The sequence below is a fragment of the Daucus carota genome, chromosome 2 (assembly GCF_001625215.2).
Source record: "Daucus carota subsp. sativus chromosome 2, DH1 v3.0, whole genome shotgun sequence".
Lineage (NCBI taxonomy): Eukaryota > Viridiplantae > Streptophyta > Magnoliopsida > Apiales > Apiaceae > Daucus > Daucus carota.
In genome coordinates, this window is record NC_030382.2 from 27,251,017 (window position 1) to 27,278,720 (window position 27,704).

The following is a 27,704-nucleotide window of genomic DNA, read 5'->3' on the forward strand; positions in this document are numbered from 1 at the left end:
GGTGGAGTCTCCCATTTTGAACAAATATCGTTCAATTCTCCTAACAACTCCTCCGAGGTCAACTCCTTCAAAGACTCGCGATAGTCTCTATTATTCTCGTGGTTGACTTTGAAATCCTCACTTAGAAGAGACTCAATCTCACTATCCTCAAAACTAGACCATGTGACAAACTTGTTGACCACATTAACCCCTATAGGTTGCTCATAAAGCTCATTGGGTTCTTTTCCTACATTGAAAATGTTTAAGTCTATGGTCATGTTTCCAAAAGTGAGCTTCATTGAACCATTCCTACAATTAATTAAGGCATTGGATGTAGCAAGAAAAGGTCGTCCTAAAATTATAGGAATTTGGTTCTTAGGATTCGAGACGGGTTGAGTCTCGAGAACAACAAAGTCAACGGGAAAGATAAAATCACCGATTTTTATCAACACATCCTCAATAATCCCCTTAGGCATTTTTATAGAACGATCGGCAAGTTGAAGGGTCATATTGGTGGTCTTGAGATCCCCTAAACCTAGGGCTTGGTAGACCGAGAAAGGAAGAAGATTCACACTCGCTCCTAAATCAAGTAAGGCCTTATTTATGAAAGTATCGCCTATGACACAAGAAATTGTAGGACAACCGGGGTCCTTATATTTCACGGGAATTTGATTCGAGAGAATCGAGCTTACTTGCGAGGTCAAAAAGGCTTTCTTAGGAACATGGGTGGTTTTCTTATGGGTACATAAATCTTTTAGACACTTGGCATAAGAAGGAACTTGTTGAATGGCATCTAAAAGAGGAATGTTTATCTTGACTTGTTTAAAAACCTCTAGAATTTGTTCCATTTGGGCCGATTGTTTAGGGCGAATGAGTCTTTGCGGGTAAGGAACCCTTGGCTTGTAAACTTCTTCGTTGGGCTTTTGAGAAATGGGCCCAGGACTAGGTTCACTCATGGACTCACGGATTCGAGAACATTCGGGCTTATCATGATTAGTGCTAGACAAAGAAGGATTTTGTTTAGGAATCGACTCCTCATTTTCATTCACGTGCTCACCTACTTTGTTATCCACTTGGTTTCCCGACCTTAGAGAGATAATCGCATTAACATTCTCGGTAGGTCTTTGATTGAGAGGAAACTTAGGATTGACCTCGGGTTGACTTGGGAATTTGTTCTTCTCTCGCTCACACAACGCGCTAGCTAATTGACCCAATTGGGCCTCTAACTTAGACACGGCTTGCACATTAGAATGCAAAATTTGCCTATCTTGGGTTAGGGTTGTCATGAAGGTTTGTTGTGATTGAGTCAAATTAGTTTGCGATTTAACTAAGGCTTCCAAACTCTTTTCTAAAGAATTGAGGCGTTTATCCGAATCATTAAAACCGGGAGGATTCAAAGGAGTTTGAATTGGGTTATGACATGAATTTGGACCTTGATTTGGGTAAGAGTTTGGGTTGGGCCTTTGTTGAAAATTTTGTTGAGGAGTTGGAAAAGAATTTGGCCCTTGGTTCATTTGAAAATTGGGTTGAGGAACTTGACAATTTTGACCTTGGGTCCATGAGAAATTTGGGTGATTTCTCCACCCGAGATTATAAGTGGGTGCAAACGCATCATTCCTAGAATTTTGGAACATCGCATTTACTTGTTCAAGTTCGTGCGAAGGTTGGGCTCCGGGATTTTGATAATTGTAATTAGGGAGCATCGACATTTGTGTGGGAGATTTACTAGTTTCTAAAGCTTCAAGTCTCCTAGTTAGGGTGGCTAGTTTGGCATCGGTTGCCACATTATTTCCTATCGAATGCAAACCCCTAGCACTAGACGACTGATTTGACTTTTTGGGCTCCCTAGTTGACTCCCACATCATAGTCTTTTCCGCTAAATCCTCGAAAAATTCCCACCCTTGATCCTCATCTTTTTCCATGAATTTACCTTGGCACATAGACTCTAATAACGCAGTGGTTTGACTATCTAAGGCCTCGTAAATTATCTTGCAAAGTCTCCATTTTTCTATTCCGTGGTGGGGGCATTGTGAGAGAAGATTTTTGAAGCGGTTAAAGAAAATCCAAAAAGACTCATTTTCCTTTTGATGAAATTGATTTATTTCATTTGTAATTCGAGTAGTCTTATGATTTGGAAAATACTTTTTAAGAAATACCACAACGAACCCCTCCCACGTGGAGATAGAATTAACGGGAAGACTATATAGCCATTTTTTAGCATTCTCCTTAAGCGCAAAATTAATGAGCCTAAGTCTAATTGAATCTTCCGTTAATTGGTGGAGCTTTTGGAGGGAACAAACTTCCTCGAATTCTTGAATGAAAAGATAAGGATCCTCACTTTCACTCCCTAAAAACTTAGGCAACATGCTAATGTGATGTGCCTTAATTTCGAAATTATTCCCATTAACGGGAGGAAGGGTGATGCACGATGGTTGAGCGGAACGGGATGGGTAACAACGGTCTTTAAGAGACAACGCCATGTTTACTATCGGTTCGCTAGCTTCTATGGGTTCGGAGTCCGAAGAGGATGAAGAAGGAATTTCGATGATCGGTCTAATTAATCTAGATGATTCGTTCCTAACCCAAGTAGTTCGCATAAACTAGATAGTAAACACGTAGCAAATAAGTGCGAAGAAATAAAACAAACAAAAGAAAGGGTGTAAAAGTGAAAGAAAAACTTAATTCTAGGGTTCCCTAATAAAAATGAACTAGACCTTGCTCCTAATGTTAAGGACCACCAAAAACTTGATAAATCCAAAATTATTCGGACCGGTCTGGCCAGTTTGGAGCAGGCATTGCCAAGAGGCCAATCTCCGCGCTTAGACACCAAACCTTAATCGGCCAGGTAAGCTTTCGCTTGCCTTAGACACCGAAAAGTCGGGATAATTAAAGATTACCTCGTTCTTTAGGTACCTTCCTAATTGAGCGCGAAACCTAGGGCTAATGTCTAATTCAATTTTATTAAAAGGCTAGGGAATGCAGAATGAAGAATTAAATCGTTGTGGGCTAATCGTTGTTGTCTTTTGCAAAAATGTCGAGGTCAAAGTCTGGCAACCGACCCCCTCCTTTCACAGCCGATGATGATGATCTGGCCATCCTGGGGACCACTGCTGCCCCAGTGAGAGGCTTCATGGCGGACGCTCGCAAAGGGTACAAGCCACCATTAAAAGAGTCTGCGCCCAAGAAGCCTAAGCTCGTAGACGAGGCGGCAGAGGCATCCAAGAAGTCCAGCGACCCGACCCCTTCAGTTCCAGCCTCTCATCCTACGGGCGGGGTCGCCTCCACCTTCGTGAAGTATGGGCTCGCCAATGCTAGCGAGCCCGAGGTCTTGACTTGGACCACGCCCCCTTGGACGAAAATAATCTATCCTTACCAAGATTTTGGGGTAGGCGTGGCTCCGTCAGGCCTCGCATACTCGCGAGGTGAAGGGCATGATCACAGCCAAGGACAAGGCCGAGAAGGATGCGAAGGCCCTAAAGCTGAAGGTCCTGGATCATACAAACGAGATCAACCGGCTGAAGAAGGAGCACAAGGATGCCCTCGAGAAAGCTAAGGCCTTGCTGACCACTGAACTCAATGATTCCAAGAAGAATCTGGGGGTCGTTGAGCGGGCCCTTACCGAGGCGGAGAAGGCTCGGGATGCGGCCGAGGCTGAACAACGGATCCTCGCAGATGAGCTCGCTACTTTGAAGACTGATAAGTGGTATTTATACACACTTATAGGCCTTCATTTCCACTTAAATTGGTTGGTTGTACTTAAGTGTTTAGTGTCTTTTGATGTGTTTTTAGTGTTTTTCTGTGCAGGTCACGAGTTGAGGTGATGAAGTGATTTTCTTTCATTTTAGGTTGTTTTTGGTGCATTAATTGCAAGAATAGAGAATTGTGGATTCATCACGACTTGGGATTTTGTGGGTACATCTTCTACAAACCCTCACGAGAACACACTCGTCCACTAGAGCTGTCTAGGGGTTTAAAGGGCTTGTTGCATGTGCTAAATGCAACCGTGATCACCTACGGAAGTGGTACTAGAGCGAGGAAGGGCATGCACGCGAGAACGAGCTGAAAACGAAGAAACGGACTGCCAGTGGCAGACACTAGCGCGCCCGCGCTAGTGTCTAGCGCGCCCGCGCTAGTCCAAAGTCAGGAAGCGCGCCTGCGCCTGATTAGCGCGGCCGCGCCCAGCCGAATTGTTCCGGGCCGATTTTTGAAGCTTTTCTGAGGGAATTGAGCAGCGGTCGAGGCCCGGTTGACTTGGTCAATGTATTTTATTTTCTCATGTGTAAAACCCTAGCCTCCAAGTAGTAGAGAAAAAAAAAGAAGAACAATATCATAGTTTAGTTTTTTGTAATCAAGCACATTATCAGTTTTGTAGTGGATCGTTCTTCGCGAGGAAGTGACAGTTTCGAGCGAGATCGTGAACATCAATTCTGTAACATTGTGTTCTTTATTATTAATTCAAGCACTTTTATTCCGCTTAATTCTCGTATTTTATTTATCATGTTTTCATTAAAACCCATGATGTCGATTAGTTCGATTATGAACTAACCGCCTTCATGGGATTCTAATGGATTTATCGATGTAGTCTAGTAACGAATATTAATTGATTGATTATGTGACGTACGTTGATTTCTTTGCATGAGCCGTGCTTATTCTTCTTAGGAGCGTAGCTAACTTCTAAGTTGTTTGTTAATTCTTTCTGAAGCGAGAGTGGATGATTGAATTTAGAACTATGCCATGTAAACATAGGATTATGAGAATGAAGCATAATTTGTGGTAGACTTGAACTATTTTTATCACCCTGTGTAATCACGATAGACGACTTGCTATTAAACCTCTCTGCTTACACTACCGCTATAGAGATATAGGGTCTGAGCTTTGTTGGTGTCCATGAGATCTCTGTCTTAATTGTGGATTTTGATTGGTATGATATGTGTGCAACGAGAGTTGGCATGTATTACTTTCGTGTTGTCTGATTAGGATCAACAGTCGCATGTTAATCAGTAATTTCAATTCTAGATGAATTCGATAATGAAGTTAGAATCCCATGTGTTTTCCTATTCTGATTTTGATTAGTAAATTTAGTTATTAGTATAAAAGAACACATCCTTGTTAATTGTCTTAGCAGTGAAAATTACTCATACATTGTTGCATAGGTGCGTATTCTTAATTCACCAGTCTCTGTGGGAACGAACAAATATATTACTTGTGATCACGTGCGCTTGCGTGTAGATTTTTGCGAACAAGTTTTTGGCGCCGCTGCCGGGGACTCGGTGTTAATTAATTAGTTTATGTACTTGTCATCAGTGTGCATTAAAATTCACTGACTAGGATTCTATTCTCTTCTCACTTTTCTTTTCTTTTCTTTATTTCAGGTACTTGGGTCGCATTTATGCTAACACGTTCTAAAGCTCGTAAGGAAGCAATTGATTCATCTTCTTCTTCTGATTCTGAAACAGTGGATTATGCAAAGACAACAGTTGATGAGGCGTCACAGGAATTTTCTCGTTTGAATATAAATGATAATCAGGCCGACACAATTGAGCCAGCTATATCAGCCTGTGGTATTCGAATCAAGCCATCAACCATTCTCAGGTTGCAGGATACTATCCAATTCGGAGGGTCTGTTCTTGAGGACCCAAACCTGCACCTAAGGAATTTTGAGGAATTCTGTATTTCATTGGACTTCAATATCGGACCTAAAGATCTGGTGAAGCTGAGACTCTTTCCATTCACGCTACGTGATGTAGCACGATCGTGGTTTCTCTCTCTCTCGGCAAGCACTACTAATAGCTGGAACAAGTTGGAGAAAATATTTTGTACCAGGTTTTATCCTCTAATTAAAGTATCAGCTATCAGAAACACCGAAAGTAAATTCTCTCAATTCTCGGGAGAATATCTTTGTTTAGCTTGGGACCGGTTCAAGAAGATTCTCGAAAATCTCAATGAAGATGGCATGCCTCCTGGAATGGCAATTCATTATTTCTACAGGGGTCTTAATGGTCAATGTAGAGCAGTGTTAGACGTGGCAGCTGGAGGAAATCTGTGGAGCAAGAGCTTCGATGATGCTTACGAACTGATAGAGAACCTGGCTGCTGCTGAGCACAGAGACCTAAAGTGGAAAATTCCAAAAGAGAAAGAATCAGAGGATGATGAAGCGGTCGAAGTCACTCAGGAACTTCAGATGACTAATTGGCACAGAATTAGAGCTCACTCCGACTCAATTCCTAATGCATGTGGAGACACTTGTCCTCTACTTTCTACCAGTGCGAGTAGCCAATCTGTAATTCAATCACCTGCTGATTCAACATTGAATGAAGCACAGTACCGAAGGATAATCCGGCGTATTGACGCGGTTGAAGAACGAATCGGTCGCTTTGCTGATATATTAACGGACTCTCTTGCTGAAGCATTCTTAGCACTAGATGTTAATGTTACTTGGAATTCGTTTGGTTATGGAACGAGGTATCCTCCACAGGATACTTCATCGGAATCGGATTAATTCTGGACTTCACGTCGAGCTAACGACGTTAAACAAGCGCTTCGTGGGAGGCAACCCGCGCATTGGAACCATGTTGTACCGTTGTAAACCTCAAAAACGCAAAAAACGAGAAAATTCGGCCCTGGGTGGCAGACACTAGCGCGCCCGCGCTAGTGTCCAGCGCGCCCGCGCTAGTGTCCAGCGCGCCCGCGCTAAGTTGCTCAGCGCGCCCGCGCTGCACTTAGCGCGCCCGCGCTACTGTCTGCCCAGAAGCCCGATTTTCTCCCAAAAATATTTTCTTTTCAGTTTTTAAAAGCCCACAATCCTAATTTTGCATGCCTAGCCCGAAATATATCCTCAATAACCCTACTTCAGCTATCAAAATCCTATATAAACACAAAACCCATCTCTAATTCCTATTCTAATTCTATAAACCCTACTTATATATATACACATCCATACACCCAACCACCATCAAATCTCTCAAACCCACTACACACAAAACTCTTGCAACTTTCGATCTCTATCAATGGCACCCAAAAGAGCCCGAAGATCACAAGGACCAAGCACCCAAGCCCCTACATCTAGCGATTCTTCCTCGATGGGTGAGGTTGAATTCACCTCCGATGGTGCACGAACCGAGTTTCAACGGCTTATGAATAAGTCAATAGTCAAGGAGAGGGGATTCTTACCCACAGCTGAAGATGGGGATCTCTTAAGCATGATTCAAGAAAGGGGATGGGAGTCTTTTTGCGAGGCTCCGGAGGCGGTTCCCTTGGCCATTATTCGCGAGTTCTATGCTAATGCCAAGGAGAATCGCGATGGTTTCACGGTGGTGCGAGGAACCCGTGTGGAGTATAGTGCGGAGGCGATCCGTAGAGTGATTGGGGGGCGTGCCAAGCGCCGTAATGAAGAAGATTGGGTTGTCGAGAGGATTGGGCGTGCCAAACGCCGGTTTGATGAGGATCCGATTGATCTTGATAGGTTGGTGTATGATATGTGTGTGCCGGATACGAATTGGAAAATGACGGCACCTCCTTTGCCGGCACATGTTTCTTTTCCGGCAGCCGCTTTGAACCGGTATGCGAAGGCGTGGAACGCCTTCATCTGTGCTAACATCATGCCATCTTCACATGGGCATGAGGTGACGGTGGATAGAGCTATTCTGCTCTTTGGGATTGTCTCGGACAAGTATATTGATCTGGGACATGTGATTCATCAGGGGATTCTGAGGTTCTTACAAGGAGGAACCACTGGTGCCATTCCGTACGGCACAATTGTTACGAAGCTCTGTCGATCAAGCGGTGTTCGTTGGCCAGCCAACGAGCAATTACAGTTGCCAGCAGCACCTATTGATCATTCGGCGATCAGCCGGATGACGGAGTGGGAAGGAGGAGTTCCCCACCCTCGAGGCCTCGGGTACATATATGATGAGATGCCAGGGGGACGCTCAGGGTTCATTAGGAGAGAGCGGACTAGAGCTTCTGGAGCTGGTACTTCTCAGACGGAGAGGAGCTCCGAACCGATGGGAGATGTTCATTATCGCCGACTAGTGAGACGGATGGACACTATGCATGACATCCACCAGAGGTTTGCATTTGACTTGACACAAGCTCTTGGTAATGCTTTCCAGGCACAGGGGGTCACAGTTCAGTGGCCAGTATTCGGAGCAGGGATGCAGTATCCTCCACCTGATTCACCTCCAGCAGAGGAAGGGGAGGACTCGGACTCCGAGTAGGTATGTGGGTGCTCTAGCCTTTTTACCGCTTTCAATGGGGACATTGAAAATTTTAAGTTTGGGGGTGGTAATCTAAGGAAGAGCATATTATTGTAATTTTGTTTATTATTGCATGTGTTAGTTAGTTCATGTAGTTCACGTTTAGGAAGAGCATATTATTGTAATTTTGTTTATTATTGCATGTGTTAGTTAGTTCATGTAGTTCACGTTTATTTTATTTTGCTTTGATTATTTCTCACGTTTTTTTTTTATTTTTCTCACGTTTTTTCTATTTTTCTCATTTTTTTTATTTTACATGTTTAGTGGTAATTGTTGTAGTTAGTATCACGAGCATTTGCATGAATTATGAAGTTAAGCCAAGTTAATTGCCTATGATGAGTTATGTGTGTAGTTCTTGATTAGTAATTTCAATTGCAATGCTAGGTTAGTACTTGGAAATTGCTTGTGTTGGAAATTGTAATTCACATATGTTCTTGAGATAGGAGTTAGACGAAATTCCATGAATTCTAGGATTGAATTGAGCACCCTTCAGCTTAGGTCTGTAAATCTTAAGTTTGGGGGAACTGAGGAGTAGATATACCTTTCTAGAAAAGAAAAAAAATAGTAGTAAATAAATTCACAAAATAAATAAGTGGTAGAATTAACTAGGTTGAGCTCATTAGTACTCGAGTAATTAAGTCTGAGGGGACTTTGTGCCTAACAACCTAAAGCCCTTCGTGGTTTGGGATTGTTGACCCAACGCTCGCTACATGGGTACTAGTGCATAAATCTTTAGGGATCTCAACCATTGCACGGTTAAATAAACCACTAGAATAGAGTGAATAATTGGTGTGTGGAGTCTTGTGGTGTTCGTAACGCATTTACACTGCGAAGCGCTCTGACCTTAGACCGAGCAATTAATCACCAATAAAAAAAGAAAAAAAAATAGTGAATAAAATAGAAGGGTGTGGACATTCTTTGGGACCTTGGCTTTTAGTTAGACTTGAGTGACGGGGTGTTAGTTCTAAACTTTTACGATTCTTGATTGGGATTCTGTGGGAGTAGTAGTTTTTGTCTTGTCTCAGTAAAAGAGCATGCTTGCACACACTGGCACTCCACACTTGTAAATAGAAGAGTAATTGACTTAGTAGCGAGAGATGTGAAATTCGAGAACATTAGCACAATCTGAGGTATTATAATTGGCAAGGCAATTACTTCATAGTTCACTCATTCATCACGTAGTTGCATTCATGCATTGCATTGTATTATTGTATAGTGTCGTTGACGCTTGAGGACAAGCATCAGTTTAAGTTTGGGGGTGTGATAAGTGGTATTTATACACACTTATAGGCCTTCATTTCAACTTAAATTGGTTGGTTGTACTTAAGTGTTTAGTGTCTTTTGATGTGTTTTTAGTGTTTTTCTGTGCAGGTCACGAGTTGAGGTGATGAAGTGATTTTCTTTCATTTTAGGTTGTTTTTGGTGCATTAATTGCAAGAATAGAGAATTGTGGATTCATCACGACTTGGGATTTTGTGGGTACATCTTCTACAAACCCTCACGAGAACACACTCGTCCACTAGAGCTGTCTAGGGGTTTAAAGGGCTTGTTGCATGTCCTAAATGCAACCATGATCACCTACGGAAGTGGTACTAGAGCGAGGAAGGGCATGCACGCGAGAATGAGCTGAAAACGAAGAAACGGACTGCCAGTGGCAGACACTAGCGCGCCCGCGCTAGTGTCTAGCGCGCCCGCGCTAGTCCAAAGTCAGGAAGCGCGCCTGCGCCTGATTAGCGCGGCCGCGCCCAGCCGAATTGTTCCGGGCCGATTTTTGAAGCTTTTCTGAGGGAATTGAGCAGCGGTCGAGGCCCGGTTGACTTGGTCAATGTATTTTATTTTCTCATGTGTAAAACCCTAGCCTCCAAGTAGTAGAGAAAAAAAAGAAGAACAATATCATAGTTTAGTTTTTTGTAATCAAGCACATTATCAGTTTTGTAGTGGATCGTTCTTCGCGAGGAAGTGACAGTTTCGAGCGAGATCGTGAACATCAATTCTGTAACGTTGTGTTCTTTATTATTAATTCAAGCACTTTTATTCCGCTTAATTCTCGTATTTTATTTATCATGTTTTCATTAAAACCCATGATGTCGATTAGTTCGATTATGAACTAACCGCCTTCATGGGATTCTAATGGATTTATCGATGTAGTCTAGTAACGAATATTAATTGATTGATTATGTGACGTACGTTGATTTCTTTGCATGAGCCGTGCTTATTCTTCTTAGGAGCGTAGCTAACTTCTAAGTTGTTTGTTAATTCTTTCTGAAGCGAGAGTGGATGATTGAATTTAGAACTATGCCATGTAAACATAGGATTATGAGAATGAAGCATAATTTGTGGTAGACTTGAACTATTTTTATCACCCTGTGTAATCACAATAGACGACTTGCTATTAAACCTCTCTGCTTACACTACCGCTATAGAGATATAGGGTCTGAGCTTTGTTGGTGTCCATGAGATCTCTGTCTTAATTGTGGATTTTGATTGGTATGATATGTGTGCAACGAGAGTTGGCATGTATTACTTTCGTGTTGTCTGATTAGGATCAACAGTCGCATGTTAATCAGTAATTTCAATTCTAGATGAATTCGATAATGAAGTTAGAATCCCATGTGTTTTCCTATTCTGATTTTGATTAGTAAATTTAGTTATTAGTATAAAAGAACACATCCTTGTTAATTGTCTTAGCAGTGAAAATTACTCATACATTGTTGTATAGGTGCGTATTCTTAATTCACCAGTCTCTGTGGGAACGAACAAATATATTACTTGTGATCACGTGCGCTTGCGTGTAGATTTTTGCGAACAAAGACCGATCAGGGGGCGATGCTCCGAGATGCTAATGCTCCGGGCCAGGTGAAGTTCATGAAGAGCTTTATGAAGAAACTCCCAGATTTTGACTGGTCGCAGCTAGGTCAGGCCACCGCTGATTATGCCGTTGAGCTTAGGCAAGAGATGGTCGATGAAGATGCGGCAAAAGAGGCCGAGCTCGCTAAGAAACGAGCCGAGGAGGAGGCTCGTGCTCGCGAAAGCCAGGATCCCCCCGCGGATCAGTAGTCATCGAGCTCTTTGTTCCTTTCTACTTTGTTGCTCTGAACATTGAACAAGGGAGGTGGGCACCCTAAATGCTCCGCAGATGTATCTGATGATTACAATTTTGTTTTGTTTTTAGCTTTGGATTGTGATCAACTGCTCTTGGGTCGCTGTTTTGCGAGCCCTATTTGATGTTCAAATATTGTTTCCCTGCTGTTATATTCGATTGTGCACGCTTGTACTTCAGTTTGCCGCTTTACGCTTTCAAGTATAGTCTCCTCGTTTTCTCTTCAGGTGATGGTTCACGGGCTTTGAGGGTCGCTGAGTGTGACTCCTCCTAGGTGCGAAGGGATCGCGCAGCGAGCCCTTTGTCGCGACGCGACCCGGGCCTCGCTTTGCTATAAAACAGTTGAGAGTGACCTCTCCTCGCCAAGAGGGGGTCGTTCTTGAAATATGTGTTCATGCTCTTTATTTTCCTTGTTGTCAGTGACAAGCACTTCTTTTCCGATATTCGTATAAGTTCTTTGGGGTCGCACAACGAGCCCCTTGCTTGTAGCCATGCAGTTAAGGGGTCGTGCCCACTCCCTGAGGAAACAACAAAACAGGGGGGACACGTCCCTTCATTCTGACAAGTATGCAGTATTTGCCTAGCTGGTCCCCCACAGTTATGACACGTGAGAGGTGCCCACACCTAACTAGTAGGGGGTCGCGTCCTCGCTGTAGTCGTAACTTAGTTAGATTCGCTTAGCGAACCTAACTATGCGAAGGGGGGTCGTTTTCACGACCCAATCGCCCTTATCGCAGCATACATATGTGTACAACTTTACATGATAAAAAGAGATCGAGACGGAACATATTATAGAGCATAATACTTCAAAAGTCTGCCATTATTGAATCCAAATGCATAAGTAGATATGTGGGACAAGCCCCCACTGCTCACTAGAATTTAAATGCGTAGATATATATGTGGGACAAGCCCCCACTGCTTAAATATAATAAAAAGTACTAGAGGAGGCGTCTATATTATCATTACCCCCCTAGACTTGAGATGAATAAGATTCATGTTGAGTCTGGATCAAGAAGGAACTACTGATAGTACTTGCGGGGGTGCTCCGCATTCCATGCTCTAGGAACCATCTTGTCATCCATGTCCATCAAGTGGTAGGTGCCTCCCCAGATTACAGCTTTGACTTTGTAGGGCCCCTCCCAATTGGCCCCAAAAACTCCGTGTGCAGCCACCTTAGTGTTTGGCATGACTCTCCTAAGAACCAGATCACCCACACGAAGGGGACGACCCTTCACCTTCCCATTGTAGTGCCTGGCGGCCTTTTGTTGGTAAGAGGTCAGCCGGATTTGGGAGTTCGTCCTCACTTCCTTGATCATGTCCAAGTAGAGGCGATGGTTGGCCTCATTTGCTTCTGGGTCATAGTGATCCCTACGGAAGGAGCCAGCTCCTACTTCAACCGGGACCATGGCCTCGCAGCCATATGTGGGAGATAATGGGGTCTCACCGGTTGTACTCCGGGGCGTGGTATTGTAGGACCACAGTACCCGGGGGAGCTCCTCGGGCCAATCACCTTTAGCCTCCTCCAGTTTTGCCTTGAGAGTGTGCTTGATTATCTTTTTGATGGCCTCAGTTTGGCCGTTGGATTGAGAGTGGCATACGGCTGAGAAATCCTTTTTTATACCAAGTGCCTCACAAAAGTCTCGCAACTCCTTGCTGTCAAACTGCTTGCCATTATCTGAGATGAGTTTGTAGGAGATCCCATAGCGGCACACGATAGATTTGTGCACAAAGTCCTTGATCTTTTTTGCAGTGATAGTGGCTAGAGGCTCAGCTTCTGCCCACTTGGTGAAATAATCAACAGCCACCACAGCATATTTAACACCCCCCTTGGCTTTGGGTAGTTCACCGATTAGGTCGATTCCCCACATAGCAAAAGGCCAAGGACTAGAGAGGGATGTGAGTCTGGCTGCTGGTAGGTTGCTATAGTTGGCATACCTCTGGAACTTGTTGCAGCTGCGAGCAAAATCCTGAGCATCTTTCCTGATAGTGGGCCAATAATACCCCAGATGCACAATCTTTTGGGCGAGGGAACCACCCCCCGAGTGATTGCCACAAATTCCCTCGTGTATCTCCCGCATGATGTAGTTGCATTCCTCCCCATCGATGCACTTGAGGAGAGGGGAGTTGAAGCCTCTCCTGTAGAGGACATTATCATAGATCACATAGCGGGCAACCTTGTACCTGAGGCGCCTGGCCTCATTTTTGTCTTCGGGCAGAGTGCCCTCCTTAAGAAACCGCAGAATAGGAGTCATCCAGGTATCCACATCATCACCAATTGCCATTATTACAGCCGCCCCTGTTTCCTCTATCTCGGGAACACTAGGGCGCTTCAAAGTTTCTGAGGAATGACCCCCAGGAGGACCGCTTCCTTTTGTGACGCCAATTTTGCCAGTGCGTCTGCATTTGCATTGAACTCCCTTGGGATCTCTTCCAGGTGGACTTCTTTAAAACATCCCATCAAACGCCTGCACAGTTGAATATACGCATCGGTTTGGATCCCATTCCACTGCAACCCCCCTTTCACCTGTTGTACTACAATCATAGAGTCACTGTAGATGTCTAGGTTCTCGACTTTCATTTCCTTAGCCAATCTTAGGCCGGCAATTAGGGCTTCATATTCAGCCATATTGTTCGTGGCCCCAAAAGAGAAGTGTATGGCACTCCTCGACAAATGGCCCTCGGGGCTCTTAAGAACTATACCAGCTCCCGCTCCTTGTTTATTTGAGGCCCCATCTACGTGGAGAGTCCACCAGAGGGCTCCATTTTCTCAGGTGAAAGCTGCCCCATTGGGAGTGGAGACGGGGACAAGGGCCAGAGTGTCTCCTTCATTCTGTAGGGGGAACTCCAAAATGAAATCAGCCAGAGCTTGTCCCTTGATAGCCGTCCGAGGCTTATATTCCACGTCGAACTGGCTAAGTTAAATAGTCCATTTGAGGAGACGACCCGAGGTTTCAGGGTTATGAAGAACTTGTCTGAGGGGGATGGATGTCCGCACCTCAATTTCGTGAGCCTGAAAGGAGGGCCTCAGCTTTCGAGAGGCCAGAACAAGGGCGTAGGCCAGTTTTTCCATACTGGTGTATCGCGTTTCCGCGTCCACCATCCGTTTGCTCACATAGTAAACCGGGAGTTGAACAGATTCTTCCTCCCTAACCAGCACCACGCTCACGGCGTAATCCGAGACAACCAAGTATATTATGAGGATCTCCCCCCCTTCTCTTAGATCCAAGGTGCTGCTTAATGTTCTGGAAGGCCTCCTCACATTCCGGGGTCCAGTGAAAAGCTTTCCCTACCTGCTTGATGGCCTTGAAGAATTCTTGGCATCTGTCAGATGACTTGGAAATGAACCGATTGAGGGCTGTTATCCTGCCCGTGAGAGATTGTACTTCTTTGATAGTCCGAGGGGACTTCATATTTATTAGGGCCTCTATTTTGGCCGGATTAGCCTCAATCCCACGATGGTTGACCATGAAACCCAAAAACTTACCAGATTCCACCCCGAAGACACATTTCTGAGGGTTAAGCTTCATTCTGTATTCTCTGAGGATCCCAAACATTTCTGAGAGATGCATGATATGGTCCCTGGCCTCCTTAGATTTCACGAGCATGTCATCTACATAGACTTCCATGGTCTTTCCAATCTGATTCTCAAACATCTTATTCACCAGCCTCTGATAAGTGGCCCCGGCATTAAGCAGGCCGAAAGGCATTCCGATGTTGCGGTAAAGGCCCCTATCTGTGATGAAGGAAGTGTGCTCTTGATCGGGCTCATACATAGGGTTTTGATTATACCCGGAATAGGCGTCCATGAAGCTGAGGAGAGCATGGCCAGCAGTGGAGTCTACAAGCTGGTCAATCCTGAGAAGGGGAAAGCTATCCTTGAGACATGCTTTATTAAGATCTGTGAAGTATACGCAAGTCCTCCACTTCCCATTAGGCTTCTTTACGAGAACGGGATTGGCTAACCAAGTAGGGTAGAATGATTCCTTGACAAGGCCGACCTTGAGGAGGCGATCAACCTCACTTTTTAAGGCCTCTGCCCTTTCACCACTAATGGGCCTCCTCTTCTGGCGCGCCCCCTTTTTGCTAGGGTCAATATTAAGTTTGTGGCACATCACTTTAGGATCAATTTCCACCATATCAGAGTGAGACCAGGCAAAGACATCCAGATTAGCCTTTAAGAATTCCACGAGAGGACCCCTATTTTCGGGGCCAAGGTTGGAGCCAATTTTGAGGACCTTAGACGGATCAGTAGCGTCTGCCAATATTGACACTGTATCCTCTGTTGTGCCTGCCCTCTCCACCGTTTCTAGCATCCGGGGATCAAGGTCTACATCAGTCGTTTTGGTGCTAGGCTCAATAATTTCTTCAACGAGGGGCTCCTTAACAGCAGGTTCTTCAATTTCGAATGTGAGGCCCCCGGTTGACTTAATGAGCTTTTCGGTGGTGACGGTGACTTCCCTGGTAATCCCATTGGGGAGATCGACGACAGTCGAAGTTTCCTTCATAGTCCATTTCCCTTTGCGAGGTCGGGCCGCTAACTGTTCAGGGCTCTCCTCCTCATCATCGCTCGCCTCTTCTACAATACCCTCAATCAATGTCATGACAGACAGAGTAGGGCCCATAGTGAGTGCTCTTGGGCGGGGTTCTACTATGAGCCCCCAATCCTCAAAGTACTCCTCTGGAATTTCTTATATACTGATCATGTTACAGGTGAAGCCTAGGCCTCCCACTTTCACTGTCTTATCACCCTGCAATCCCCCAGGGGTCTCGGGGCGATTTCTCCTTTCGGCTAAGCGGATGGCCTTGTTGTAGCAATCCCGAGAGTCATATTGGCACCCCTAACGCAGCCTACGCCATTCGGGGTGGGGAATTTCATGGACATGTGGTAGATGGAGGTGACTATCCTCATTTCCTTCAGGATGGGGCGACCAATGACAGCATTAAAGGCTGAGTATTGGTTTATGATTAGCCATTCAGCCATCTGGGTCGTGGAGAGAGGGCCTTCCCCGAGGGTAACGGGGAGGTTGATGGATCCTCTCACGTCGATAGGGGTCCCACAGAATCCGTACAAGGCACTGAGGGTCACGTTCAAGTCCTTGTCCGTGAGTCCCATCTTAATGAATGCGTCGTAGGATAGGATATTTGTTGCACTCCCATTATCAACAAGTACCCTATGCACGTTGTTGGAGCCATTTTGACCTTCACCACCAAAGCATCGGAATGGGGGTGGTGAACCCACCTTGCGTCCTCCTTACTGAACATAATGTTCATGGTCTCACCCCTAAACATTTTGGGGGGCCTCTTAGAGAGATGATTGACATTAGTCAAAGGTGGGCTCTTGGCCTCCCGTGCGTACCTTTCCATGGCTTTTCTACTCTCTCCCCCAATATGAGGACCGCCAATGATCATGTGAATGCTCCCTGCCCTAGGCACCTTCTCAGCGTTGGTGGTCTCCGTATCATTATCTTGAGGGGGCGGAGGCACATTATTATAACTCTTCTTTTGCGTCTTTACCCACTCGGTGAGCCTCCCATTTTTGATGAGCTCCTCAATTTGTTGTTTCAGCTGCTGGCAATCAGCGGTATCATGACCATCCTGCTCATGGAACGCACAGTACTTGGTCCTGTCCTTCTTCGCCCAGTTACTCATTGGGGCAGGCTTCTTAAAAATCCCCTTATCGGCGTTGATGACATAAATGTGCTCTATCGAGGCCACCAATGGGGTGAACTGATTATGACCTCTCCCCTGAGCCCCAGTGGGGTTCCTAGGGGGGTCTTTTCCTTCTTTGCCCGTTCTTTCTTAGGGCTGGGGCTCCTCCTCTTCCTTTCAGGGGTCACCGACCTGCCTCTCTTCCGATTTTTATACTTGTAGTTATCGCGGGGAGGAGGGCTCCCATTGTCAAGCTCGGCCATGGACCTCTCCACTATCTTAAATGGTTCAGCCTGCCGATAGAGATCCTGGAGAGTGGTGGGTTCATGAGCCTGAATATCTTTCCAGAAGTCCGAGCCTCTCCTTAACCCAGCAATTAGGAAATTCTTTACAGCTTCATCAGTGGCCCCTCTCACGTAAGGGACCTCAGCTTCCTCTGTTTGATGTTGGCTAAGGTGGCTACAGGAGGTGCATAGGTCATGGAAGACTGGAACTGCCTGATAAACAGGTCCCCATCGATTCCCAAGAGCTTATTATCCCTGGAGCTAGCTTAGAAAACCACAGTTGGGCGCGCCCTCGAAGTGAGGCAGCGAAGAGCCTGCAATGCGTGAGGCTGGGGACTTGGTAGACATCCATCTCCATGTTGAACCGCATGTAGTATGAGGCCTGGTCATCCTCCCCAATGTAGATGAGTTCGGGGTGATGCCTCATGTTTACAGGCGGCGGAGACTCCAGGATGGCCCTAGTAAAGGGAGAACGGGCAACAACAGCCTGAGGGAGCCTCTTCTCCTCCTCCATGCGATTTAATATCCTCCTGAGGTCATTTACATTCAAATTTCCAAGTCGTTCGTCCTCATCGGGGTCCTCATTCTCGCCGTGGAGAGACGGAGGTGGATTACTCCTCCTAAGGTCGTGGACCCGGGATTCTCCATCGTTCTCATTGTTCCGCAGCCTAGATGGTTGGCGGGAAGGATGAGGAGGGGATCTCCCCCTATGGGTCCTTGAGTGGAGTGACCGCTCCCTCTCGTCATGATGGGAGAGGGGTCGCTCCTCTCGACGCTGGTGCTCTCTCTCCATTCTTTCCAGCTGCTTGGCCTCCAGCCTGAGCATTAAATCATGCTCAGTTAGTCTCCTCCCCAACCGATCGAGAACACTCGTGCTTCTGGCAGCAGAGGGAGCGGGCGGCCGACGGGAACGGGGGGCACTTCACCTGCCTCAAGTGTGCCCTCTCCCTCAGCCTCTCGATTGAAATCCCGCTCTAAGTTCTTGGGGGTCACCGAAGGTGTCGGCCCGCGCCCAGTCCTCTTGAAGACTCTCTTCTTCTTGCCTCCTCGCTTACTCAGTCGGGCTACCTGATTCTGTATGGTCTTCATGTCCCTCGAGAGGTTCTGCAGGTATTCCATGATGGGATTAGGCAGGGGGGCTTCCCCTTCAGGTGTGGCTTGGGGCTGGCTCCCGTTGCTGGGAGTGATGCTGTCCTCCCCATCTTGAGTTCCTTGGGAACTCTTTCGGGCTCTCTTAGATCTGTTCTTCCTTCGGCTCATCCTTCTCCCTAAGATGTTGTTAATGCTCCCACTGTGGTCGCCAAATTGTTAACGGGAGAAATTGGTTAACAACAGATGTGGGTACCTGAGTGATTTCCGGAAGGAACAGCGAAGAACACGGGACGGGAAGTGATGGATGATGTAGCTGATCTTGTGTTTTGATCCTCGAGAGAAAGAGAGAAAGTGTTCTCAAGCGTTTCTCAGCAAGAATCTGATAATGAGCACAAGAGGCCTACGTACCCTTATTTATAGGGGTTCAAGCTACCACGTAGTTCTTACGGGCCAAACTTCTTAGCATGGGCTAAGTGTCAGCCCGGTCCATCAAAGCCCAGGCCCGTAGGACCTTGAGGGCAGCCGTCAGGAGAGGCCCGTGCTCGCATGGCCTAGGCCCATATGGCAAGAGGCTGTCATGGAGCGGGTCAGAGAATGGATATCGATCCAATAAGTCCTCGTTTGGGGCGAGGAAGCCCAATCATCCTCTATGGGGCAAGGGAGCCCGATCATCCTCTATGGGGCGAGGGAGCCCGTTCATCCTCTATGGGGGGAGGGAGCCCGTTCATCCTCTATGGGGCGAGGGAGCCCGATATGGAAGGCGTAGCCTTAATGATGAGAGCCCAAAGGACTTAGTAAAATAAAACATGTGACCCTTTTGATGAGGCCACCTTGTAGTTGAAAGGATGAGGCCAAGAGGCCTAGCTGGAGAATGAGCCCTAGGGTGATGACCCCTGAGAGGCATGAGACCATAAAGCAGTGAGGCCCTAGGCTCATTGGTATATCTTCATGATGACCCCTAAGGGTGATGGCCCCCTGGGGGCTCTTCTTCAAGTCTTCATCCATATTCCAAGTCATGGGGCCTCATTGATGAGGCACCTTATAAGAATGATGAGTCCAAAAGACTTGATCCAAACAGGCTGTTGAGCCCGGTATCTGTGGCCCAACCTCCTCTCTCTTTGATAAACTGGATAAATCTTCATAAATATAGGTGGAGGAGCCCACCTTGGTGATCCATGCCTGATTATGGGCTTGCCTAGGCCCATGCCGATTTTTTGGCATAACAAGGATCATACCTATCTATGACTGCTTTATGATAACTAGTTTTGTTGTTTTAATTTCAATTTAGATCACTGCTTGTGTTTTAAGCTTGATTCGCCATTGAAGAAGAACTCACAGCAATGAAATAGCTTTCGTCGTTCATGAAATGTGATCAAGAATGAGAGAGATCTCAATCACAACTGCGATCTATTGAGACAAGAATAGAGATTAAAAAAAAATCAGTTAGTGATAATCCAAAGCCTCGCATGGCCCTAAAATCATGACGGGACTGTTTAATTTACAACTATATTACAATCTATAAGAACACTTAAATGAAGAAGATGAACTCCATTAATGAACACCAAAAAAAATGTATTTACATTGTGTGTATATTAACAAGCATGACTGAATTACAAATTAAAAAATGAAAACTAGACTCTCTACATGAAGTATCTAGAAGCATCTAAGTACCATGTATTTCACACTCATGAGGGTTAAAAGGACAATAAACATTAAGGGTTAAAAGGGTTAAAAATTAAAATACATAGCTAATGTATTTTTTGGGGGTTAAAAGAACATTTAATGTGTTCTTTACGAGTTAAAAGGATTGAGTACCCTCCATTATATACCGTTTTTTAGTTTCATCCTCGTATTAGGGCTAATCAGAACATATCGGATACTTGGAGGATTGAATCGACCGAGTTAAATATTGAGTTTACACAGATACATAATCCTGAACGTTGAGGTTTAAAAAGGCATTAAGCCTAAAGATAAAGATAAGGCCACGAATCCTAATTTTTATCCCTGTTTGGCAAACTCAACCTCTTTTCACATGGTTAATGAGTTGTTAGTAGAGCCGGCCAAACGGACCGAACCGTTCGAATCGGCACGCCCCGAACCGTGTTTTTAACCGCCCGAAATCGTATAAACACGGGCCGGTTCGAAAACCGCATGAACCAAAATTGAGTACGGGTCGAACACGGGTCTAGAATCGAGGAACCGAACCGTAACCGGCCCGAAACCGCTTTAACCCGCTTGAACCGCCCAGGCTGGAACCATTTAACCGCGGTTTGAACCGCGAACCGCAAAACCGCGGTTTAACCGTGGAAGTCTACACCATAATCAATATATGTATCAAATTTATATTTAAATAAATTAGCCTGATTTAAATTATATATATTAAGTTTATATTTACATAAATTAAATTTTATTTAAAAATGTCATTTTATAATTTAAATTATTAAACAGTCTACTAACTTATATTTTAAAAACTTATAACTCATCACCACTTACTAACTTATAAGTTATATTAAACTGATTTAGATATAATAATTTTATGTTATATTATATACTATTAAATAACAAATTTTTAACTTTTGTTATATTAAAACTGATTTAGATATAATAGTTATATATTATATTATATACTATTTAAATAAGATATTTTTAATTTTGTGATAAAAAAATGGTTTAGCAGGGCGGAACCGGACCGCGGAACCGCTGGAACCGCGGAACCGCGGAACCGGCCCGCCAGTCGGCACTCTGTACTTCCAACGGTCCACTCTGCGTCTCTGCCTGTACCGTCTGCTTTTTCTGAGAGCCTCAACGGCAACCTGCACACCTCAACGGCAACCTGCACTGCACTCCTGCAGCTCAACGAATTATATAATTCGGACCCTAGCAACCAATACGAGGGTGGTGTAATTACCGAATTGGATTGGCGATTTGCTACAACTGTACGTGATATTCTTGACTGCTATACACATGCTACTAATGTTTTTTCTTATGTTTATGAACCGAATGTGCATCAAGTTATAATTGAGTGTGTTAGTATTGTTACAACTTTACGTGAATATGAAGAAGATGAGCATTTTAGTGACATTATTTATGATATGAAATTGAAATGGATTGAATATTTTACAGAATTTCCATATATTTATGGTATTGCATGCCTACTTGATCCCGGTGTTAGACAAGAAGGTTTAGAAAACATGTTAGAACATTATTATAATGTGTTAGGAATTTCATATGATCATGTTTTATATGTTACTAATTGTCTCAATTTATTGCATCGTCTTATAGATTTGTATGTTCCAAAAACTGAAACTGCTATACCACAAAAGACAAGTACTTCTGGTAGATTTAATAGTAAAATGTTAGGAATAATAAATAAAAAACAAAAGGTTAGAATTTCCACTACTTCTGCTCCTGTAGCTCCTGCTTCTACTACTATGCTTAGAGAATTTTTTTTCTTATAACTATGAATTAGACGAGGATTTTGAAATATTAACATGGTGGAGAAATCATGAGATACAATTTCCAGTTTTAGCTAAAATTGCAAGGGACGTATTAGTAGTCCATGCCTCCACAATTGCATCAGAGTCGGCTTTTAGTGCAGGTAGAAGAGTTTTAGACGAGAAGAGAACAAGTCTCGCGCCAGATGCGGTAAAGATTTGCGTTTGTAAAAAGGATTGGGACCAAGCTGCTAAAAGACAACAAGGATTAAAAGAAGATGACTCGGACGATGAAGAAGATCCTTGGATGTTGAGGGCAATTCTTCAAATGAACAAGAAGAATAAATGAAAATTTTCTTTCGTTATGTATTTATTTATTTAGTTGTACAAGCGGTTTGTTCCGTTGAATTTTTTAGAGAGGAGTCCTCTCACATTATTTGTAAATTTTTTTTCTAATTTATAAAATTTATAAGAGGTACCGCCCTCTTTTTACCATTTATTTATTAGTTTATAATTTATTATTAATTAAATGAAACAATAACATTGAACAAAAATAAATTGAACAAATATAAATTCCAGAAATGATTCCATTCCAACTTCCAAGTCTGCGCACTTATACTAAAAAAACAAAACATTCACTAAAAAACAAAAAAAACACACAATCATCACTCATCAGTTCATCACATTCAGTCCACTCTGCTGTTGTACGTGTACCACTGCCTGCCAGAGACCGCCGCGCTGAACCGTCCGAACCGCGAACCGCCCGAACCGCGTGAACCGCATAACCCGTCAAACCCGCCAAACCCGTATAACACGGTTCCGGTTACCTTCTACACCAGCCCGGCCCGGACCGCCAGTCTTCACGTGCCGGTTACGGTTCCACCGGTGACGGTTCTAAACCCGTTTGAACCGGCCCGAACCGGCACGGCCCGCCCGTTTGGCCGGCTCTAGTTGTTAGCCATGACCTTATCATGTTCTGTATCAAATTCACGAGTCACGACGATGCACGGAGTTCTAAATTTTCTTCGTGTGGTTTGGTCTTAAGATGTTGGCTGTATGCTGTCATTTTGGGAGATAAGCTCTCAAACCCGTTATACATCTGATCATCATATACTGCAACACTTCCTGTAGTCGTCACTATAATCATTTATCATTATTGCAGCTTTTGTAAACACCGTGGACAGGAAAAAAAAAATTGCAATGGTCCGATCCGAAGCTGCAGTTAGTTTCAGTGATGTCAATAAACACATGATTTCTGTACCGACTGTAGCACCAGATTTGTCATGTCATCAGTATTTCTATAAAGCTGCATTTTGCTTCGCATAAGTGAAATTTTAAAACGCAAAGGCAAATAAAACGCATCTTGCATTTTCAAAATTTCAGTTTGTAATCACTTTAGATATATTTAAGACCATATGTGATGGTGGTGTGTGTGTCAGCTGGTTCACGAAGACTCTCGGTAAATGCTCTGGTCTGATATATTTGAGTTTGGTCAGGGATGGTCTAAGCTTTCCATCCTTGGTTTTTGCCAATGGCGTGGAAATGTGACTCGGATCACAACAGCGGATGCATTCAACTAGATTTTAATGAATTTATATAGTCTACGAATTTTAATAAATTGTATATACTTTTAATTTTATTCGGATTCTTGACAAAGTGCTGCAGAGTTGACGAGAGTCTTTCGGATTTAATCACAATGCATCAAAATCTCGTTTATTTCGATAGGATATCAAATATCTTAAAATACACTAAACAATCCCATAAATTCACCATTTTATGAAATTAAAAAAATCCATTAGCATTTGAATAGCATCAGATTTTAATGAATTTTAAATAATCTCAATTGAATATCATCGGATTTTAAAGCATAATTTAAAATACTGAGTGAATATGACCGGATGATATTCTGATACATTTTTCAAAATCCGGGTTAAAAAGCCTCAAATTTCATGAATGGAACCTTTAAAATTCCAATTTGAATACATCCCCAAGCTAATCCAGATGATAATTGGAATAATGTAGCAACACTAGACATCAAACATGTGAAAACAAAAGATATAAACACCTGGTGATGATGAAAGCTGACCCGCTTTCTATTCACTGCAAAATGGCATATAAGGCTCGAACGCTACATCCAAATAAACTGCATTGTCAGTTCTAGAACCAACATGTCTGCTACCACTCTTGCAAAGTTGCATTATTTCACTCTTGAGAATCTACTTCATATTTTGTGTCTCTCTGCTAGTGTCATCTATGTAAACCAGAAAGCTTCTGCATTTTCTTCATTTTTTTTATTTAGCCAAAACTTAGCAACTCATATTTTCTACATTATTATGGGCCCTAACTGGAACAACTTAGATTCGAACACTAAATTTGTTTCGAAGAATAATGATTTGGAACATATGCATACCTCTTTGATTTTTTAAAGCAAACATGTAAAAGAGCATAACAGAAACAGATGTTCAAGATAATTTTAATAAATTCGAACTTAAGTGCTAAATGTCATCAAAGCCCAAGAAATTTACACCCTCAACCATCAACCAACAAAATCAAACTATTTTTACCTACCTCGATCAGTCTTCTTTGACGTTAGCGGAACCTCTGTCTCTTACCAGCTACAGAACTGTTAACATCTGCAGCAGATACCATAGACCTTCCATTTCCATCACATGAACTTGGTGCCCTGTGTCCATAATTCACCATCGGAATCATTTTCAAAGTCCCACAAGACATCTCGACGTCAGATCTTGAATTCAATAGTGTAACGACATGACTTGGACTGTCAGATACCTTTAGGCCGAAATTTTCCATGTCACAGCCTTTAATGGAAACTGGAGGAATATGAAAGTTCTGAAGAGGTGGTGGATTTTTCCACTTTGGAAGTGGACCAGCCACAAGAAGTGTCTGCAGAAGTGGCCCTGCTCCTAGTACAGCTTGCACGAGATTACCCTTCTGAGGCAAAGGTTTACCTTGTACGAGATTATCAATAGTCAAAGAAGCCTGATTAACTTTCACAAGTGCAGAAGGCACATTATAATCCTGAACAAAGGGCTCATGATTCACATATGCCATGTTACTTGAATCAACAATCTGGTGGTTATTAATGTTTGACAAATCAGGGGATGTCACCGCATCAAAAAGAGATTCAACTGGGGATGAATGTTGTGTATGGTAATTGTATGGCTGATCAGAGAAGCTGTTGGATTCTGTTATACTTGAGTTTGTTCTCGCGCTCTTCACTAGGGGAAATTCAGGTGAAATTTGGGGCATCGTTGACAATATTTCTGTAGTTGGCTTTGCTGAAGGAATCATAAACTTGTTGATCAGCTTATTAAGCTGATCCCTAGTTTCATTTCTTTCCTGAATGGTCATCTTCAGGAGTTGGATTAATTGTTTAATTTCCTCATTTGCCTGTGATCTTACAGCTTCGAGTTCCAGCGTGGCACATTGGAGCTTTAGCTTCAATTCATCAATAATCTGAAAATTCAGAGGCAATAACAATTATTTGAGATTGTCATACAATAAAAATATTTCCAAATATCAACAACTCTCCTTGCAATACACAAAATTCAGTTTAGTTTCTATGGTACCAGTGGTATTTCATTACGATTCGACATTCATCATTATGGACTACAAGATCAAATGAAAAGGGCTCCCTGTTTTGTATTTTTTTATAATGTCTTGTTATATTTACTATTACAAGGCAAATAAAAACCAGAGTCTTCAATAGGGGCATCTGCAATTCCATGCTCCCATGCAGCTAGAACAGATCATAAACATTCGACAAAAAGATACAACAAAAAACATAAAGCTAAAATGGAAGCTTTGTAGAATCACTTTGATGACCAAACTTCTAAAACACCATGATTCTATACAGTAATTCAAAGGTGCAAGGACTAAAAAATTCAAAGAATGGGGCCATGCAGATCAAAAACATTTCAGTCAAATCATGGCATCTCAACCATACAAAATAAAAATATGTTCCCTTTTCCACCTAATAAAGTTTTATCGGATTCTCACCAAAGTTGTTAAGTTTGAGCATTATGATTATTCCATTGAGGGAAAAAACTAGTTCACATTTTGGAAAGCTTTTTCAACTTCAAAAGGCCTGCAATGATATCCTTTTTCTTTCTTTTACTTTTGTAGAAGGACCTATGATATGTTTGTATTTATTATTCATAGCAAGATTCTGTTCATTTGCATGTTAAATAGTATATATATACACACACACAAATATAAATAAGCCAAGGTCTGCAGTCAGATGAACACACTATGACACTAACATTCAAGCTTCTGGAACTCACAGATATATTTCACAAGAAGGCATCTCATTTGGCAAAAAGAAAACACATAAAAACAAATGAATTTCACAAAATAAATAAATGAGAGGTGAATTTAATAAGAAACCAAATAAAGAAAAAAAGAGAGGGAGGATTGAATGAGAATCTTGATTTCCACTGGACTGAATTGCAATATATCTAGACTATATACAAACAATAAAGATTAAAGAAGAGAATAATGAACCACCTCTGGATAATATAAAGAAACCATATCTTCCATTTTGAGTTTGTGCAGAAACAGAGTTGAAGAGTGCCTGGAGACGGAGAGGGAGGACAGGAGAGAGTATAGAAGCAAGGTCTCTCTCCTTCTCTTTCTCATTATATATATAGAGACAGGAGAGAGTAAATGGCTTTTCCACAAATTTCTAAAAATGACAATCCACGTCAAACAAAAACTAGTTAAGAATTTTCTAAACCTTTTATTTATCGGTAGTTCGACTAATGTTGTCCCTCGGTTTCACCAGATTCTTTACTTTAGTTTTTTTTATACGTATTTTTAAACTCTTATAAAATATAATTTTATAATAATTTTTTTAAAAAATTCTCTCAATAAAAATTTGACGTTTAAATTTTTATTTAATACAATTAAAATTAAGAAAACGTTACGAGACTATACTTTATTAAATTATCAAAATATGTACAAATGTACAGGAAATGTAAACAATCTATCGGGACGGAAGAGTGATCCAAATTTGTTATCAAATCTTTTCGGAAGAACCAGTCATTGTAATGACATGATTTATGGATATGAAAAACATTTCATTATTATTGACATGAATGATATTGCCAGAAATTATATATTTCTCATTTATGTTTCTGTTTTAGAAAAGTAAATTACTAATTATTACAGACTTGCTTTCCACTCTTTTAGCTCCTTTGTCTGCTTACCATAATAACAACAATCTCACCAAGGAGATATAGTATATATACATATATAAAATGCAAAATTTAAAAAATGAAAGCTGCGGTCTGATTGTTTTCTTTGGGAGAATTATTAAAGAAAGTATACGTGCTTACTTATATAGCATGAAAAAGGTTCATATCCCTTCTATTTGTCTTACAAAATCTTTCACTATGAGTTAGCAAAAAAGAAAATCTTTTACTTCGATTCTCTAATTTTGACTTTTGATTGGAATATATACTTCTTAGTGCTCGTTTGGTTGGACTTAGGAAGTAACTTTCCATAGATATTTACACTTCCTTTCTATAAAAATTACCTGAGAAGTTTAATAAACATGTTTGGTTGACAAAATTGTATGGGAGATAAACATACTTGGTTGATAAAAGTGAATTCTATACTAATTATGTTCATTATTTTGTTTAACTAAATTTTAAATTTATTATTAATAAATTTTGAATAACATTTTTATCCTTTAATTTATTATAAAAATAATTTGATCAATATTTTTATATATTATTATTCCTTATTATAACATTGACCTAAGATTTATTTTACATAAATATTTACATATTAATTTATTAAACAAATTAAGTATTCAATTTATTAATGACTTTTGATATTATAAGGTTTTGACAAAATAATATTATTAATATGTTGTCATTTTCTCTTT

The 27,704-nt window shown here is 42.4% G+C and overlaps 1 protein-coding gene across 2 annotated transcripts; it reads right to left on the reverse strand.

Moving 5' to 3' along the window:
• Positions 1-24,252: 24,252 nt before the first annotated feature.
• On the reverse strand, positions 24,253-26,506 carry LOC108208351 (uncharacterized). 2 transcript variants are annotated; one of them, XM_017378878.2, is made up of 2 exons: positions 26,321-26,506; positions 24,253-25,270 (listed from the first exon to the last, which is right to left on the reverse strand). In XM_017378878.2, the coding sequence occupies exons 1-2, from the start codon at positions 26,450-26,452 to the stop codon at positions 24,383-24,385; spliced, it is 1,020 nt and encodes a 339-aa protein (XP_017234367.1). In that variant the 5' UTR covers positions 26,453-26,506; the 3' UTR covers positions 24,253-24,382. The 2 variants fall into 2 exon arrangements, with proteins under 2 accessions (XP_017234367.1, XP_017234370.1); XM_017378881.2 differs by lacking the exon at positions 26,321-26,506 and adding an exon at positions 25,384-26,209.
• Between the last annotated feature and the right edge of the window lie 1,198 nt (positions 26,507-27,704).